This window comes from Amaranthus tricolor, chromosome 15 (assembly GCF_026212465.1).
Source record: "Amaranthus tricolor cultivar Red isolate AtriRed21 chromosome 15, ASM2621246v1, whole genome shotgun sequence".
Taxonomy (NCBI): Eukaryota; Viridiplantae; Streptophyta; class Magnoliopsida; order Caryophyllales; family Amaranthaceae; genus Amaranthus; species Amaranthus tricolor.
Genome location: NC_080061.1, coordinates 13,243,814 through 13,264,223, shown reverse-complemented (window position 1 = coordinate 13,264,223; position 20,410 = coordinate 13,243,814). Strand labels below are relative to the sequence as shown.

The following is a 20,410-nucleotide window of genomic DNA, read 5'->3' as shown; positions in this document are numbered from 1 at the left end:
AATTTCATCTCTTTATAATATTATTTTACCAATTTCAATCCAAATTACACATTTTGTATTTGATAAAAAAAATAAAAATAAAAAATAAAAATAAAAAATTTCTGACCTTAGTTTTCCGGCGATACGGCAGTCACCGGGATACCACCGGCGTGCGACGGTGGCCACCGGAGCCACTGCCTGCCGGCACCTTCACCTTCTTCCTTCTTCCTTACTCCCTCTCTCTCTTCTTCCCTCCCTCTTCTTTCTTTCTACGTGGTAAGTGGGTTTTTTACCCACTTATTTTCTTTTTTTTTATTCCTTTAACCTTATTATAAAATATTATCTATTTTCTTTTTCTTTTAAATTTTATTATGTTAACTTTTGTCCTTTTCTTTTAAAAATCATTTATAATACTTTTAATATTTATAACAAAATTTTGAAACTACCTTTTTGAATAAATTATATATAAAAAAAGAGTCATTTAATTTATTTATTTTGAATGGGTTGATCGGGGTATTAAATTGATATATATTATTTTCTCGTGTAAACAACAGATTCGTAGACAGAGATTATTAAGAGCGTACGTTGTCTAGGATCGCATGACAAGGTAATTCTCAATGTCCATCTAATTAGGACTATCCCGTTAGTATTATGTGCTAAGTGATAATTAATGTATTTAAATAGGATGCAGGATTTTATATGACATTATTTTATATGATGTTATGTTTTATATATTCTCAAATTATATTTACTATTATTTTTGTCAAACTTGAATTTATAATTACTATTTTGATAAAATTTATATTATTATTTGATAACGAAATTTGATACGATTTAGTTGAAAGAGAAATATTTATAATATTATTTTGATGAAAGTTATATTATTATTTTAATAATGATTGTAAATGCGATTGAATTTGGGAGAAAAATATTATGATATTAATATTGCAATTGAATATTCTTGAGATATATTTTTTTCTTGGGAAAACCTATGATCATAAAATAAAATGTATAATGTATGTTTGATTATATGTTTGTGTGCTCGCGACTAATTATTAAAATATATTAAATCACGTAAAGTGTAACATGAGGGAAATGAAGCTCCTATATTTGTTGTGATCCAAGTATAAGGGTGATGAACAAGTTGTCATGTTTGGTTAGTATAGCTGCCGACATGTATTATTATTTCCGATACTTGATACGATGTTTGGTCTTCCTTCTATTTGTTGTGATCCAAGTAGAAGGAGTGTGTACACTAGGGTTCCCTGAGACTACTCTGCTGGCCTTGAATTATTTGGGGTGACGACCTCTTGACGAAGTAGGTATAGGGGTAAAGCCTCGGCCTACTGGAGTTCACGTTCCCTCAAATTAAAAATTGATTATGTGTTTGTCATTATTAATTATCAAATTAATAAATTGGTTTATGTGATATTATATATATTGTTTTCTCAAATTGTTTTTTATTTTAAACTCAGCTATATATTATTTTCTAAAATTATTTTCAATTTAATTATATTTTATTTTCTCAAATCATTTTCAAACTTAATCGTTTTACGGGATGGAGTTGGAATTACTCATTTTCCTGATTTTGGGAGTTTTTCCCTTGTTTTTCTTGCATTCTTGTGTTGCAGGTTATTGATTGCGTGGGAATCGTGGAGTGAGGATCACATAGAAACATAGCTTTTATTAGAGTCGTATTTCAGTTTAAATTTTACCTTAAGTTGTTTAAATTTTATATGAACATAGATTGCATTCAGTCTTTTCTTATGTTGTAAACCCTCTTTTGGATTTAAAGTTATTAAGTTATTTCTTAGTCGTTAAGCCTTACATCTATTTTATTAGAAATAGATGTGGCGGTAACACTCCCATGAGTAGGTTTTGGTTCATATTTTCATTAAAGGTGTTTTTAAAAGTTCGACCTATTCTGAGGGTGTTACAATTGGTGTCGAAGAGGTAGCTGTAGTATCACTCTTCTTTTCTCAGCTTGGAGTATCTCCCTTTTCTCTTGGAGTTGAGTATAATCCGAGTATCCTCCACTTGTTTTTGATTTCTTCGGTTGATTATGTGCCTGGCATCGAACCTTGAATTTTTAAGGGCCCAGCTAGGGTCTTGGTTCAACGGCTCTTCAGGATTCCAGTTAGGATTTAAGGTGGAGATAGCCTGCTGCCGGCGGCTCCCAAAGGTCAGCATCTGGGACACATGGTCATTGGTATGTCTTGTTGTTTCTTGACTATTAGCAATGTCTTCGACCTAGAAGTCATGTTCAGGTTTTACAGTGTGACGGACATTTAGAGTCGAAATTGCGTCCACTTGTCTTCGAACTAGTTGATTAGCATTCGGATGTGGAACCTGTAAAAAGGTTGGCAGGAACAGCTTGTTGGAGTGACTCTTGAAATCGGTCGTGATAAACGTAGCAAAGGCGTCCAAATTGTGCCTAGTGACGAAGTTGACAAGCGGGGTTGGATTTCGAGTAGGATCTTGGTCATGGACTGAATTAGCCGAATATTGTTGCTCTGACTGCCTAGTGTTGGCTCAGTTGTTTCTTTTGGAGTTCATGACTTTTAGTTCTGTCTTTGAATGTAAGGTGTTATCCCTTCCCCACAAACGGCGCCAAATGTTTTTGTTAAGAAACTTGTATCAAATTTTGTTTTGAAGAGGAAGGTTTTGAGAATAGGGATTCAACTCTTCTGTTCCGAATGTGATGGAATGGGTTCTACCATCGACCTACAAAACGTACAGAGATACTTGTCCAGGGGCTGCTTCCTAAAAAGCCTTTTCGAATGAACGGAGCATGAAACGAGAATTAGGGGTGTAAATTCGGTTTTTGTTTGGTTTTGATATAAAGCCAAATCAAACCGAATAAACTTCAGTGTTGATATTTTCAATCCAAAACCAAATTAAATGAATCATTTAGAGCGACTTAACCCAATAAGAAAATGCGGGTGAATAGGAGGGAGTAACATACTTGCTCAAAAAGGCCCCAGGAAACAATGTATGGAAATTCTTTAATTTCCTCTTAAACTTATCAGGTTATCAGAGGATGAATGATACAGTAATGGGACACACCTGAAATTTGGGTAATTAGAGAACATTCACATAATTACAGCAGATGAACAGTTCATACACAACTCAACAAACTCGCTCTTGTTACAAGTTCTATCCACAAGCTTCAGCTCAGGTCTATAGCAGCATATTTATATAAAATACATGGGCATCAAAATATTTCTCTTTGAACGTCTAAAAAATTCAAGCAGCAGTTGAACAATCCTTCCAAGTGCCGTGTTTTGAGCTGAATGTCCCCCCACCAAGTTGTTGAGCATATTCACAAATGACAGCACGGGCACAATCATCCCAAGTACTTGCTATATCCTTAAGAGTCATTGGCTGCGAAAGACATCGAAGATAGATGCTAAACCTTGATTTCGCCTTTACCGAAAGATCTCCATATTCAGTGCTGCAAAATCACATTATAGCCTATTCACCTCGTAACTTCTGGAAAACGTCTAATTTATGACTCTTATGCCTTAACACATAACCACTAGGAAAGAAAGCATAGTATTTAAACATCACATCTAATAGAAGTAAAGTAGGTTTTGCTTCTCACAGAAATTTGTTTAGCTGTCTCATGCGTTCAATGCAAATGTGAGTGGTGCACAAAAAAATCAGTTTGAAGAACAAATGCATGCTGTACAAAGATAAAGACATAAAAAAGATTGCCAACCGGAATGCTTTTGGTGTTATAGCACAATTGCTAACTACTTACGTACAAGAAAATAAGTAAAACAGGAATCAAATGAAGATAAGGTGACGCTGCAGTATAAATAAGTTATTGACAGTTAAGGGCACCTGACATCAACTGGCAACTTGTCCAATAAAACAGGGGAGCAATTTGGATAATTTACAGGAACCAGCAACCTTAATGGCTGAATTGGAGACTGCATAAAAGGACACTATGAGAAACAGCGGCAGATAAAAGCACCTAACAATTTATAGTAATACACTAGTACCATATACACGCCACATGACTATCATTGGTATAAAAACTCACCACCTGGGCTGAAGTGTAGTGTGCTTTCAAGCTTGGACTCAGAGATATAGCATTATAAGAGCACCTAACAACGATTCCTTCACTACCTTTAAAAGCTGAAGCTGCTACAGATGGAACCAGGTCTTCATTACTTACATCAACAATAGTCTCAATAAGACGGTCATTTATTTCTCGTATTTCTTCCAAAAGGACATGACTAATCTGCAAAAGCAAACCACATCTCTTAACTATTAGTCGCAAAGGCACTTCAGATCTAAAAGGAAAATACCAGAACAAATGTGTTTATGAAGTATCTTCCAAAACAATCTTAAATGCAAGGACAAACAATACAAGTAGCTACACATAAATTCCATTTCTAACACTCATATCAATATTACTCATCAATTTGATTATGAGAGGCTGAAGAAAAGGGAAAATGAGGACTACAGTTGTTTAGCAAAGTTCCATGTCAGTGTGGTTTGACGCTTGATGGGATAACTCCAGCTTCTAATCTAATCACGCCAACCAACCAACCATATAGTATATTTTACAAAAGTAACAATAAGATAGGAAGTCCGAAACCCAAAAAAATGTCTACAAATTTTTCTAGTAATTAAATATTTAATGCTTAAATAACGACATAAAAAAAGTTTGTATTGTATAAATATTTCTATTTATATGTGTGTATATGTATAAAAAAAGTCTTAAAAGCCATAACTTGTAGTTCTCGGTTTTGCAGAATACTGATAGCACGAGCACCAGGGCAAACTACCATACATAATCACAGACATAAAACAGATTTAAAACTTTACTTTAAGATCAAGAGAATGTTGGTTTACAGCAACTAAACACCCACATAAATAAACAGTCTGCTATGGCTAGATCAGATTAAACACAACAGAAATAGAGAAGACGAAGAAGAAGAAGAAGAAGAAGAAGAGAAGAAGAAGAAGAAGAAGAAGAAGAAGAAGAAGAAGAAGAAATTATAGAAGAAAAGAAGAAAGGTTAACAGTGAGCTGTTTTTCAAGCAACAAGGACTCTTTACCAAAGGTAAATTCTTACAATGAACATAAAGCATAATCTACAAATAACAATAACTGCTATTTATAATGCTAACTTCTCTATTATGCCAGCTCATAGAAATCAACTCATTTCACCCCCCCCCCCCCCCCCCCCCCCCCCCCGCCGAAATATTCCCTAATCAGTTATAACTGACATTCTGCTGCTCCTCCTATATGCTGCCACGTCATCATTATTCTTAACTGATTTTGGTGCTGGCTGTGACTTCCTCCTTTGATAGGTTACACCATTGTTTCTCCTTGTGAAGGGCATAGAAAAATACCCCTTTGTCCTCAAGGTGGAAGTATAGATAGTGTAAAATAGGTTGTAGGCATGGGGAAAGTACATTAGTAGCAGTAACTTTTTCAGAAACCAGTTCACTTAATTCCACCAAAATCCCCTATTTCTCTTTCCTCAAGATTCTCTCAATGGCTTTTAATGAGATTTGAGTCACGCCCAATGAGGGGTCTACCCTTAACTCTACCCATTCATTCTCCAAATGAAAATGCATGACTTGTTGTCTCCAATTAGTATTAATTTAACCTAGCTTCTCTAGCCATTGTAGCCCTAGGATAATGTCAGAATTCCCAAGCTCAAGAACTAAAAAGTCCTTGTTAAGTGTGATTCCCTGCACTTCTATCTGTAACCCTTTACATTCTCCCTCCTCTAGGGTTCTCTCACCATTTCCCAAGGTTACCCCAAAGTTCACATGGGTGGAATATGGAAGGGATAGTTGTTGAGCTGTTTTTAGGAAATAAAATTATTAGTTGCCCCAGGGTCTATCATCATAATCACTTCCTCCCTATTGATACTACCTATCAGCTTCATCGTCTTGGGGTTCTTCAGTCTGATGACCAAACATAGGGAAATATCAGCCACGGTGGTGTTTAGCTCTTCACCACAGATCTGCCTCTATTGTTTCTTCTGGTTTGGAATCTTCCCCATCCGACACTACAAATACATTCAACTCCTTGTTCTGACAATGATGGCTTGCAGAACATTTCTCATTACAAGTGAGGCACAAGCCCTTGGATCCTTTTTCGAGCATCTCGCGATTGGTTAGATGGCGATTGTATGGTTTTGGATTGAAGGGTGCTCTGGATGGAATATTTGTGTTGTTTGGGTGAAAGATGTTTGGTTATGGTATTAGATTGATTTCTGGGTCTGGGATTGTAAAAGTGGGTCATGGGAGAGTTTGATAATTTTTTTGAATAGCATGAACTGTTAGGATAGGCAGAAGATTTTGAGTACTCTGAGTGAAGTTTTTGGTCAATTCTTATGGCTCACTACATTGCTTCTTTCAGTGTAACAGGTCCATGTACTCTCAACTCCGTCCTGACATCATCTTTTAGACCTTTCATGAAAGACCCCTGCATCATTTGGTCTAGAGATTTTTCCCAATGGATTCGTCTTTTCAATGGATCCACCTCATAATCAGCCACTGAGCATGTTTGTTGTACCGTTAACCATTGTTCTTGAAGGGTTCCACGGTCTGAACTGCCTGAGGAGTAGTCCCTTTAAATCCTCCCACCTTATGATGGGTTATTGTAGATTCTCCCATTGAGACCAACCGAAAACATTTCCCTCCAACCTAACCAAGGCCGCTTAGATTTTTTCTTCATCCTTCAAATTGTAAAATTGGAAGTACCTCTGCCTGAGATATCCAGCCATCGGGATTATCCCCGTCAAACGTTGGTAGGTCTAATTTTTTTTCCTTCTAATACCAATTGTTGCGGTATGGGGTGTGTGGGTGTAAAGTTTTGGTTAGAAGTTTGGCTTTAGGGTTCTGCTTCCTTGGGCGTTTGTGTGGGTAGACGTGATGTTTATCCAGTGAGTTTTTCACATAGCAATTGTAGGGTCTGGTTCATCAATGAGAGCTGGAAAGTAAAGTTTTCTTTTTTCAGATCGGATTTTATCAAGTTCAGTGTTAATTTGGATTTGGATTCTGGCGATTTCATTTTTTAATCTTTCAATCCGTTGGGTTTGTTCGGGTTCACCATATTAGGATCAATGCTCTAAGACCAGATATGCTATGGCCTGATCAGATTAAACACAACAGAAATAGAGAAGAAGAGAAGATATTATAGAAGAAAAGAGGAAAGGTTTACAGTGGACTATTTTCGAGCGAGCAATAGGGACTCCTTACCAAAGGTAAATTCTTACAATAAACATACGCATAATCTACTAATAATAATAGCCGCTATTTATAATGCTAGATTCTCTATCATGCCATCTCATAGAATTCTATTCTATTCATCCCCCTGAAATACTCCCTAATCAATTATAACCGACATTCAGTTGCTCCTCCTTTATGCTGCCACATCATCATTATTCTTAACTGAATTTGGTGCTGACTGTGACTTCCTCCTTTGGTAGGTTAGCCATTGTTTCTCCTTGGTGAAGGGCATAACACTATCATTGAAGAAATCAATCTTTTGAATAAACAATTTTTTTGTAAGCTAAAAATCGGATCGACAATAGTAAACTATTTATAAAAAAAAAAATTTACAAGCTAAGAGCATATTAAATCCGAGAGCTTAGGAACTCAAGAAAAAATGATTAATGGCTCACTTCCTCCCCCCTTTAAAAATACCTATATATTAGAGAAATTTTCTATTTCAACACTGATAGTTGAGCATTTAAAATTATATTTTGGGATCGTGATTGATTAACAGAAAAACAATTTGCAGAACCATGGAATAAAAATGAGCACGTCACACGACCTCTTTATAACAAATTTTGAGCATACCGAACCGCAAAATTGAGTTACTATTTTAAATCATAGTATACCAACCATTATAAGCTGTTATTCTAACATATTAGTCATTAAAATCTTTTATGAAAGTGTATAAGGTTCTGAAAGGTCAATTATATGCTTAAATTTAAATATCCTTGAATTAGTATGATAAAATGAATATTTTTGAAGTAAATAATTCACATATCGAAATACAAAGATGAGCCGTAACACCACGAGGTTCCGCGTACGGGACAATCTGTGACAAAATCAGAGAGTAATTAGCACACAATACCTCTGTTTTGGCCTTCTTTCTGCTTGATGTAGCAGTTGAGTCAAGCTCAGGGATCTCAGTTCCAGTCAGCAACATAGAGCTATCATTCATGCTGCCAACAGTTGCAGCAACATTTAACGGCAATGAACTCGCATGCCGACGCATTCTTTTTGTCCCACTACTTCCATCTTGAGTGAGAAAATTTCTAGCTAGCAAGCGACACTTGGTCATAGATACCAAATCCTCACCAACTGTTGCTCTAGAACCATTACCTGGAGCTGATCCCGCTATACGATCCATCATGCTGACAACAGAACCAATGTCAGACACTGCTACTTTAAAGGCTTTAGCGGATATCGACTTTACCTGGATACAGAAAATAAATTGGTCATAATTTTTCTCTGTGATCTAGAGTGTATGTCACAAAAGTAAGAGTCAAAGAAGTGCTACTTACCGCTTTCACTAGGCGGTCAACAGGTTGTTCTATTAAACTAGATTTTCCAGAAACAACAGCAGAGCTGTTACCATGATTACCATCAGGCCCTGCACACTCAAACAATAGAGAAGGTGATATCCCAGGAGTGCCAATTGAAAGAGATTGGGATGCAGCAGGTGCAGTATTTGCAGCATTTGACAATGAAGAAACAGCAGGTTTCTCAGCATCCCCAGGCATAGGAGACGGTGCTAAAGGCGTCGATGGTGATGGAACGAACGGGGAGTTTGCAGATTGCAAAGGGGTTCCACTTTTGGAGACAGATTGTTGCAGAATTTGCTGGTCAACTTGCGGTGAATGCTGGTTAATTTGCGGTGATGCGGCCTGAAGCAATTGAGGGGAAGAGACAGGGAAAGAAGTCCCAGGTTTCATCTGCTGATGCGCAAATCGTTGGGCAGATGAAAGATGTTGAGGGAAAGCACCTGACCTAAGACCTAAATTCTGTCTCAACTTTTCATTTACATCATTCTGGTGGAGCTGAGGCATCTGATGAGCTGAAATTTGTGATGCTTGCTGCTGCTTTGCTTGTTGCAACTGCTGTTGCAGCTGCTGCTTTTGCAATAACTGCTGTTGTATATGTCTGTTCTGCAGTTGTTGCTTCATGATCTGCTGCTCTTGCTGTTGTTTCAGATGTTGATTTTGGAGCATGTTTGAACTTGATTGATGAGAGTTGATGTTTGGGTTTAAAATACTAACCCCATTTTGTGCTTGCAGTGGATTGATGTTTGCCTGCAGTGGGGCACTAACAGGATTCTGCTGATGTGAAGCCATTGCCACTTGCTGCATTGAACTAGGTGCACTTCCTTGTCCAGAATCCAAATTAGGATTTGTCTGCAATGAACTACCCATGATCTGCTGTGAAGAAGTGATGGCAGATAAAGAAGGGACAGAACCATGCTGCAAGCTTGGCATGTTACTTTGTTGCATTGTAGCAACAGAACCTTGTAGATTCATTGGCTGCAACTGTGAGGTGACACCAACGTCGTGTGATTGTGCTTGAGAGATTTGAGAATGAGGCTGATGTGCTTGTTGTATAGGCTGCATTTGAGAAAGAATTTGCCCTGGTTGCATGGAAGGAACAGGCCTCCTAGGTCTGTTTGTACTGAGCAAGGAAACAATCTGTTTCTCAAATGATGGCAACTTCTCTTTATGAGTTGGTAAAATACTGCTCTTTTGTGTCTGTAAAACTTGCATTAACCTGTCCAACATACTTTTAAAAATTTTGAGCTTGTCTATCTGGTCATTCTTTGGTTGTTGAGGAACAGATTCATGCTGTTGCATGTGTAGAAAGAAGTGTTAGAATGATAAAAATAATACTACTCAATGGACAAATCTCCCTCTAAGAGATAAACATTTATAGCTCATCAGACATGGAATTAGTTTGTCAAAAAAGGTGTACAACAACCCTTAAAGTGCAAGGCAACACTATCTATCTCCAATAGAAGCACGCCTCAAGGATATTGAAACTCAATCTAGAGTCTATGTCATATTTTCTACATTTCTTAGTTGGTGTTGAGTGGGTCGGGACCCCATTTTGAGCTCTTATCCAGCCCGTTTTTAGAACGGCTTTGTAAGGGCTGGGTTGAAAATAGGTCGTGCCGAAAATGGGCTCTACTATAATTAAAATAAAACGGACTATAAAAGGGCTTAATAAGGGTCAGAAATGGGTCTTTGTAAATAAAATAACTAATGGACAATTTAAATATTATAAATGACAATGTCAATGGGAATTATTAATATTTTTTCAATTTAATTATTGTAAATAATAATTTAATTGGTATTAATTGATGGATAGGGATTAAAATAATTTTTAGTAATAAAAACTGGCCGAATTAAGCCGGGTCGGGCTATTAATCAAAACCCATATTAAATTTACAGCTCGTCTTGTATGAGACCGTCTCACCATGAGACGGACCATATATTAGCCCATTTCTTTAGTTGATTACTTTAAGATCCTAAGTGATCGTTTTAAGGTTATAAGTAATCATTTTAAAACCATAAAAAATGATTTTCTTAAAATTATAAGTGATCACTTTAACATTATAAGTGATCACATTAAGACAGAAAGTGTGTATTGGCCAGCCTAATAAAGACGGTCTCAGCGTGAGATTGTCTCATTTAAGAATTAGTGTTAAATTTAAAGGGCCCTAATCCAACCCGGCCCATGTTTACTTAAGCCTGACCCAGCCCTTATCTAGCCTATTGAACACCCTTAGTTGGTACACTTACCCTTTAGATATTTCCATTTAGTTGTTCAGCATAAAGTTTCAATCAACGTACAATGCCCATACTTGATGCAGTCCACATTCATAATCACCTTACCTTTTCCTAAATTTAAATGTAGTAAAGGCCAAATTTTCACTTCTTTTGGGTGTAAATAGTACTTGTAGCAACTAAAAAACAAAGGAAGTGCATCACTAGGTTTCATCGTCATTGGGGCACGGGAGGCATTGACATAAGAAAAAGCACAAAAGAGAACTTAATTATCATCATAAAAGACGCCCAAATACCTGCTGGAGTTTCTGAGAAATTTTTTGGTACATCTCATTAAGATCTGAATAGTACAGGTCCTTCATAGATTTAATCTGTCAATCATCTCCAAAAAAGATATCAATCAGCATTTTCTTTCAGCCACTATCCAAAAGAAAATCCGCAGAACAAAGCAATGAATTAAAACCAAAGATGAAGCCCATGCTTAAACAAAGTATTACATCATGAAACATATAAAGCATTTAGAGGGCAATTGGTTAGGCTATATAGAATGAATGGAAAGGAGCCAGACGAATTTCACTATATCCTGTCAATTAAGTTCTCTTTTATAAAATATATATTGGTTTAATTTACTTCAATTTGTGATGTTTAAAGTAACATAGGGTAAAGTTTATGAAGTTGTCTATTCTCAATGGAGCCAAAAAAAAAAAAAAAAAAAAAAAAAAAAAAAAAAAAAAACACTAGTTTGATTGTTTCCTAATATAATGGACATAGAATGACTATTAAAAATAATATTTTCTATCAAGAATAAATTGGAAACAACCTCTCTAGGCAAGGTTGTATACATTCCACTGCCCACATTTTATTATGTGCACTTAATGGTACTGAAAAAAGACTAGTAGTAGATAACATTTACAAAGCAATGGACGTACTGAGAGTGTGAATGATAAGATATAGAGGGTAAAGCATAAATGGGGTTAATCCATCTCTTAATTCCCTCGTTCCTTCTAATTTTTCTCTCCTCCACATTGATTCCCACTAAACACAACGAAGACAAAATCTTAATGGTCGATCAATTAATTTCGTTTAAATTAACATAAGCGTATTGTAGAAAAATCTAAAATATCAATCAATTAAATTCAAATTAATTAAAAAAAATAATGATTTCGCTTTAATTATACCATAAGTGCCACGTAAATACAAATCTAAATGTCGAACGACTTAAATTCAATTTGATTTAATAGCCAAGTTGCACACGTGCGAAACGACTTATGTTATGCCTCACAAAATACGTGAGTCAACCTCGGTCAAGTCGCAGAATTTTCTTTTTTTAGTTTTTCTTTTTTTAAAAGGGAAATGGCATAGTTGCACAAACTTTGCAAATAGACCTAGGTCGTGTCGCACATTTTGTGCGACTTGACCTAGGACTAATTGCATTTTTTGATCGACTTGGCCATTTTTCTCTATATTTTTTAACTTTTCGAAATTGATTCGAAATTAAATTGATCGACATTTCAGATTTGTGTCTATACAATGAATAATTTTTTAAAATGAATTGAAATTAATTAATAAATTTAAGATTTTGTCAACAATGCACTTATGTTGATTTGTGTCTACTCTAGTGTGACGAAATTGGTCATCTACTGATTGGCTAATGTACTGAGGGTACTTGGACTCCATAGTCTCTAGTAACCCGACAAGGCCGTAGTAGGCAGGTTATTGCTGCAGCAGTTGAGATGTGTACCATAGCATACCTCTAAATGTTGGTACCCACAACCAATCCCTTCTTTTGAGAATTAAGGATTTGACATTGTTGATTTTTGAGTTGCTTTACACCAATAGGAAACTCGATTTAATTTCTGAGAATTTTTTTTCTCAAAGTGCTTATTGCTTTCTTCATTATATATCGGCTTGTTTTAATTTTGAACTTATGTTCGTGCCTTGATGTAATCACAATTCACAAACCTCATTAATTGGGTGCAATTTTATGTTCTATAAATGTTAGTTTGTCAACTTAGTTAGCAAGATAACCAAATCATATAAAGCAATTCATGCAGCAAATATACATAGGTCACTACTCAATAGCGGAACAAGAAATTGGATGCAACTTTGAACCAATAAGAAAGAAACACATAGTAAGATTACATTAAAATTTCTTCTTTAAGAATGAACCAAACAATTATAGGGTACAAAATCTTAGTCTAAGACTCGGCAAACAAATTGTGAGGAGTATTGATTATTAATCCATACCCTAGTATGTCGTTCAAATTCCATTTTAGGCTAGTAGGATAAAAAAAAATACCCTTATAGACAGTAAAGTCATAAATAATAAATTAAGTAATCAAACATGCTTCTTCAATCACTAGCCATTAGGAGTTAGAAGTGATACACATATTTTCGTCAAGGGAAATATGTACATAGAAATGTATTCTAGACACACAGACATGCTTGAATCATACGCAAATGCAGAATAATTCTAATTTGGGACGAAGTATAGCACTCAAATGGTAATGAAATCTTCTATAAATCATCCATTAGACATGAACACACAACAGTCAACAAAACTTACAAACAAATCTTAGCTAAAGATCAACAGTTTTAGATGATACCTTTTGATAGACCTCTTCTTGCCAGTCACCAGCACCTGTACCCCCCGTCTGAGCAGTGGAGTCCAGGGATGCTGTCCAAAAGACATCATCAGATGATAAGAAAACAAAAGGCATACGTATCACGATTTTAAATCTCTTCACAAAAATTCAGTCATATGACCAAATCTACTTGCAAGAGGTACCTAGCTTATGCCAATGAGGAAATTCAGAGAAAACAAACGATAAACATACAAGTAGAAGTGTGTAAATATGTAAATGTGTAATACAGAAATATGGCTTGATGGTAAACAAGATGATACAAAAAAATATTTATGTGAATAACACGCACTGTATGGGATGCAGTATTGAACATATATAGGATGCAGAAGAATGTTCTAACATTAGCAGACGATACAAGCAAAACACGTTAATTGTATACTATAACATGCATAGAGTGAGACCTGAGAAGAGAGCAATTAGAAGAATATCAAAGAATAAAGTCTACCCAAACATTGGCATAAGAAACGATAGGTAAGAAGACACATACAGGATGGTGCCTCGGAAGGAGCTCTTTGTGCTTGGAACACCTGCTTTTGCTGATCAATAATGTTCTGCTGCTGGAGCAAAGGATTTGGATTTTGCATTCGTGGCTGCATATTGTGCTGAAGCGAATTTGACTGCTGCTGCAAACCCATTTGCTGTTGTATCTGAGCAGGCTGTGATTGTAGCTGTGACATCAATTGCTGCTGTGACTGAGATTGGGTCTGGGCCTGCTGCACACCACCAGGCAATAAAGAAGCACTTTGGGTCTGCTGCAGCACAGGAGCTTTGGGTTGTTGTATCATGTGTACTGAGTGTTGATTTGCCTGCATGCTTGTGTTCCCAGATTGTGTTCCCATCATCTGCTGCTGTTGGAGTCCCCCAACATGACTTTGATGACCTATTTGCTGTTGATGCATGTTAGATAGATTGCTTTGTTGACCCATGAGATGCTGTTGCGGCAAGTTCTGATGGCTAGTTTGCTGTTGCACTGGCAGGTTTTGAAGATTGTTTTGCTGCCCCAGCATTCGTGGCTGTTGCTGCATTTCAGACATATTATTCTGTTGACCAAGCAACTGATTTTGTTGCATATTTACAGTATTTGGTTGCTGCCCCAATAACTGTTGCTGTTGTTGGGTTTGTGATGGCATCATAGACTGCTGTGGTAATTGTGTTTGCTGTTGCTGAATAATGGGAGTTTGTTGGGACTGCTGCTGTGACTGTTGCTGCTGCCTGAGAACTGATTGTTGATGCTGTTGAAGTACAGACTGAGATGATTGTTGCATAGAAGAGGGTTGGTTTTGCTGCAAACCAGATATCATGGAAGGCTGCATAACTGAAGAAGTTTGCATAATAGATTGCTGATTAGCCTGCAACAGGTTTTGCTGAGGTTGTGATTGTGCTTGTTGCTGCTGTATTTGATTTTGCATAATTGGTTGTTGGATGTTCCCCGGCTTCTGCTTCATCATTTGCTGGTACACTAGCTGTTGAGCATTTTGGGACTGTTGCTGCTGGGTACCAACCTGTTGAGTATGTTGTCTTCCTGGCATTTGCCTTTGCCCGTTTGTAAACATGTTGGAAGCAACTCCTTGATTCATCGTATTCCCCATTGAGTTTTGCGAGATGCCCGAAATATTTTGGATGTTGTTATTCTGAGTAACATTAGACATTGAATTCTGCGACAAGCCACTGGGTGGCAAAGAATTTGGCAAGCTGGCAGTAGTTTGCATGCCTGCAGATGCTATGTTGTTTGGCATGTTCTGAGCTAAAAGTTGCTGCCGAGCTTGAGACTGATTAGGCACCATTTGGTGTGGAACAGATTGACTTTGATTTAGTACTTGGGACTGCATGTTTTGAGAAGGTACTGAAATAAAAAATAAATAAATAAATAAAGCTGAAGTGGATGAGTGGCATAAGATATAAATACTCATCTATCATAAAACCAACACGCCAACACCCACAAAAGATAATATTTAAGTTTTCTCAAGTTAATTGCAAAATGTTCATTCCCTTTCCCTTTTCTTTATCACATTTTTCTATTGGTATGATATCGTGCCCACAAAAACTAAAAAGAGTACAGATATAATCTTTCAGTAAACATTTCAATTATGTACAAAGTATCTGCAAGAAACAACAGAAACACTATTACACAAGATTCTTCAGATAACTTTGACATTAAGAACACCTTGCTTAGCAGATAATCTTTACAAAAATACACACTTTAGAACTAGATGAGATCAAATTATCAGATATAGCATATTGATATAGAAAAAGGATTAATTATCTAAGGGGCCCTTCCAGATTTCCTTGGCGGACCAATGGTGAATCAACCAGGACATATAATACTATGAAATAGTTTTTGTTTGTGAATAATGAAAACAACACAAGATCGAATATGCACACCAGCATCTAAGCATATACTCCAGAGTCTATTTGAGAAACATCAATGAAATGTCACACTTTAAATACAAGGAACAATTACCCAGCTTCTATATGAGATCTTATAAAATATAAACCAAGAAATATGTTCACAACAAACTTCTTCAGTCCCTAGACAAATGTAACATAGCTCACCCCAGTAAAGTTCAATTATCTGAAACTTTTGTGTTGGTGGCTACTATTTTTGCTTAGGTTCACAATATTTCCAAATAATGAACTACCAATCTCTGAAGTTGGGACTTAAGTTACCCACTAATCCAAATGGAAATTTTGGCTAAAATCTAAATCCCCTTGATTTCCCTTTGCCTTATTTTGCATGCCAAAAGGTTGTGTTGCACTCCAAAGGCAGAGCATATGATAATTCGGACCTATAAGAAATTACTGACATTGGTTGAATGATTTACACAAATTTTCCAGCATAGCCCACAAGAAAGATAACTCCAACTAATATGAATACCTGGATCCTGGGGATTTCTGCTCATAGCGGCAGAATTGGTAGGCAAAGCATTAGTGAGATTATTTTGAGACTTTGACTCCATTGTAAGCATCTTTAATGATATCTTCCGCAGATAATCAGACTGAAATTGTAGTACAGCGACCAATAAGTACTAACTCCAGAAGATTATTAAAAAGTACCAAAGAAGTCATAATAAGAACATTAAGATAAAGAAATTACAACATCAAGATTAAGTTAGTAGTCAATAAAGTAGATACCTGATTAAGAGCAGCCCTGTAGATCTTTTCTTCAAATCTTATAGCAATCTGCCTCAGTTCTTGCAGCCCTTCTTGGCCAGAAAAAGGCAAATGTCTCTTCAAAGTATCCATTCTACAATAGCGAAAGATATTGAATAGAATTATAATATCAAATTCTGATTCATTTATTAAAAACTAAATAGATTTGAACTCACAAGTAATAAGAAACAAACTTCGGCAGTTCAACTTATAAATTAGCAAACTTAAGTGAATTATATGCAAGTAAAACACAATTGTCTTATAAAACACGTGATTCACAAATTCCATATACCTGCACAGGTGCACTCCTATGTCCATTTATACAGGACAGTGTCCCGTATCTAAACTCTTGCGCCTAACAAGTAACGCACTTGCATATGTACGGGGGTTAAGTGACTTTGCTCACATAAACACTGTAATCAGAAAATAAAAAGGGGGGAAGCCGAAGAAGAATTCTTCTATTTGGTTCACAAAGAATATGAGGGAAGAGATAAAAGGAGAAAGTACATTTTAGCCAAACTGATGTATCAAAATAGCTTAATTTAAATTGAAGACAACAGAAAATTACACTAAAGTCATCATCACTTCTTAGTTCTTACCATCATCAAACACCTCAACTTGCCCGCATTTCATCAATATTAATTTGTGGTGATGAATTAATTAATTTAAAATAGACAAAACAATCTATTTGGCAACTATGTTCTCACTTCCTTAACAAGTATATGAAGGCGAAAAAAAGAGATGAAAAAGAAATGGAGTATAGTTTCCAACAATTAGGATTGATAACAAAAGAGAGGACAGGTGGACAAGAGAGACAATTGAGTTATGTTGCAATGAAAGAAATTATTGAAGCATGGAAAGAGGAGACGAGAGAGAAAATTGAAATTATCTGATTTCATTTCAGCTAATCCAACCATATTTTTTCCACCTTAAGAGGGATTTGTTTGATAGATAAGTTTGGATAAAAATCATTCCATTTCCCTCCCCTTCCAATGGTATGCAATCACGGCAAGCCTGTGCTCCTCACTTTCTCTTACATTTCTTTCATTCGACTATCAATTCATTAAAAATTATTTACTCTTCAGTATTGTACATCTCAATGTAACATAATTCGACTATCAATTCATTAAAAATTATCAAATAACAGTAGTTTAGTTTTCAAAATTATACGATTATCTATGAAAAAGTATTTCAAATTTTTTTTTAAATTTATTACAAAAATACTTTAATGAATATAAGTTTTACGTAAATAATTGATATGTAATCCGATAATTATCCATTGTAATTAAAAGATACTACACATTTTAATTGATTGTATATAGTAAAAAATTAAAAATAAGGTATTGCTATAAAATCTTTTGCAACAAATCAATTAAACAAACCTAATCAAAAAGATATCACATGATATACTAAAAGTATATCTAATTAGAACATGAAAATAGCAGGAAAATATTTATACTAAAAGTATCCTAATTGTTTCTACATTAATATATTGTTTGGATGGGGTCATAAAAAATAATGGAAATCACCAAAAAATATTAATTCTGCGGAGGCAACAACAAAAGTCTGCATACCAATGATTTTTAGGCGAGTAAACGACGATTAATAGCCCCAAAACTGACAAAAATCTCTAGATTTTTCCACCAAATTTTCTCAAAGAACGGTTACAATCCCGTGGAAACATTCAAAGAAGATTTGTTGGCTCTCTAATAGTATGTACCGCTATCATATTGTATATGGAACTTTTTCGTTGATATTAAATTGAAAAGGAATGTAAAAATACTATGACTCTTTAATATTTTTGGAAAATCTGATAAATATAGGACAATAAAAATTGTTTTATTTCCAAGTTTCTCCCACATACACTTAAAGTAGGTGAGCATTTAACTCTACCAAGATTGACTCTTTAATATCATGGCTAATTAAATGTCCTAGAAGTAGAAGGAAACCAATTGTCGTGATTATCTCAAGTATATGTAATGCTCAAACATAAGATTTTTTTAATTCAAAAACTCTATAACTGATTATTTGACTATGGGCCCTTTTAACTTCACATGTACCTCTTCTCGGCTGACTACGTGCACTAGTAGGTCATCACTTCAATATGCACCAAATGTTATCAGAAATCTCACCTCAATGACTAGCATTTTCAATAATTCTTAATGAGTACTCCATTAATCCCATTTCGCCCCACTTTCCTATTAAGGTTATCTTACACATTGTGCTTCATTCTTTATTAGGCAATTTCCCATATTTAATCACTCCATCTCTCATTAAGAGCTTACTACAATAATAAAATTAAAAAATGATCACAAAATAATTGAAGCATGAACATTCATATAACCATAAGTCCAACATAAAAATTACTATAAATCTTTCACTACACATTAAATTTCATCTACTGAAGATAATCATTGTTGATTGTTCTTGACCCTATAATTGATTTTCAAAAAATATCTCGGATCATTATTTAATCATCAACAGAGTTTAAATATACCATTTATAATGATATAAACCTCAACGATAAAAATAATGATAATATCATCCCAAAACTGATCACAATGTACATGCACAAAATACAAATAGCATTAAACATATATGAGTCTACACTTTCCAATTCTTTATCCGTCCGTTAATTTCTAATCGTCCTAAAAAAACAATATTTATCGAATATTACTCCTACTTCCCCATTCGTCAGAGTCAATTTCAACCTTACAAAGTTAGGGTTTGATACCTTGATCAATCAATAAAACAAAATTTTACTAGAACCTAAATTCGAATTCGTATAACTAATACAAACACAACAACACATATGAATAAATTCAATCAGCAACCTGGAACCTAACGCAATCAAACCTCGAATACAGAAAGGAATCTCACACAGAAATCACTGAAAACATTGAAATAAGTTACTGAATTTCCTAAAAAAATAAAATTTGAGTAAAAGAAAAGGAGAAAAACTTACATCTTATTGACGATTCTCTGGCGCGATTCAGATTGAAGTTGCAATCGCCAATCGCCGCCATCCATAGCAGGCGGTGCTTCATCCGTAGATCTCCAGTTATTGGAATCCATAACAAAAACGCCTAATTGAAAATTTTCAGCATAAATCAGCTGAAATTCAGGACGAAAAGAAAAACCCTAAAAGAGAAAGAAGAAGAAAATGAAAGAAAGGGATAAGAATGTATTTTGGAATAAGTCGATTGAAGTTTCAAACTTACACCCTTTCTTTTCATTTCAAATTTCTTATTTACTTTTTCATAATTGTGGATACACTAATTTTATACTTAATCGCTATAATTATATATAATTAAAAAGACAAAATTACTAAAAACTACTTATTTTATAGTATCTCTGCAAAAAAAACTACATATTTTAATTTATTTTGCAAAAAACTATTTTAAATGACATAAATATTTGCAAAAGATTACCTTATGATGAAATCTGTTAGTTGATCGTTACTTTTATGGTTGACTGTACACGTGATTTGCACATAACTTCATTTAAAAGCTTTGAAAGTGTTCTGTTGGCGTCATACACGATTCTCCCTTTGTATTTCTTCTTTTCCCTTGAAATTATAAGAGCCCTAATTCTTCCCCCTTTCCTTTCAATCCCTAAGAACCCTGATTATTCCCCAATTTAATTTATGGCTTCTCACACCAAAATCTTCTTTGACAGATGTGCTTGCGGATTTCGTTTTGCACAGAGAATTTTGTGGACTAAGGAAAATCCAGGATGACGGTTCAATACTTGCAAATTTTTCGATCCTGACATGAATTGGAGGGGATGCTGCAAGTTCAAGTGGATTGATGAATCTGAAATGGTTGATTGGCAA

The 20,410-nt window shown here is 35.3% G+C and overlaps 1 protein-coding gene across 2 annotated transcripts; it reads right to left on the bottom strand.

Moving 5' to 3' along the window:
* Positions 1-3,051: 3,051 nt before the first annotated feature.
* Positions 3,052-19,835, bottom strand: LOC130800677 (mediator of RNA polymerase II transcription subunit 15a). 2 transcript variants are annotated; one of them, XM_057664267.1, is made up of 11 exons: positions 19,541-19,835; positions 16,558-16,669; positions 16,301-16,421; positions 13,913-15,268; positions 13,387-13,457; positions 11,077-11,151; positions 8,528-9,838; positions 8,095-8,439; positions 4,028-4,228; positions 3,826-3,914; positions 3,052-3,433 (listed from the first exon to the last, which is right to left on the bottom strand). In XM_057664267.1, exons 1-11 carry the CDS (start codon positions 19,648-19,650, stop codon positions 3,226-3,228), a joined length of 3,999 nt encoding a protein of 1,332 aa, XP_057520250.1. In that variant the 5' UTR covers positions 19,651-19,835; the 3' UTR covers positions 3,052-3,225. The 2 variants fall into 2 exon arrangements, with proteins under 2 accessions (XP_057520250.1, XP_057520252.1); XM_057664269.1 differs by lacking the exons at positions 16,301-16,421; positions 16,558-16,669; positions 19,541-19,835 and having other exon boundaries at positions 11,077-11,162; positions 13,913-13,966.
* Positions 19,836-20,410: the final 575 nt, after the last annotated feature.

What these genes read in the sequence shown, in the direction of transcription:
- LOC130800677 (XM_057664267.1), bottom strand. Translation starts at nt 19,650, where the DNA reads ATGGATTCCAATAACTGGAGATCTACGGATGAAGCACCGCCTGCTATG. An exon ending in TTGACCGCCTAGTGAAAGCG is followed by an intron (nt 8,440 to 8,527) that starts GTAAGTAGCACT and finishes TTCTGTATCCAG; the next exon opens with GTAAAGTCGATATCCGCTAA. An exon ending in ACTACACTTCAGCCCAGGTG is followed by an intron (nt 3,915 to 4,027) that starts GTGAGTTTTTAT and finishes CCTTTTATGCAG; the next exon opens with TCTCCAATTCAGCCATTAAG.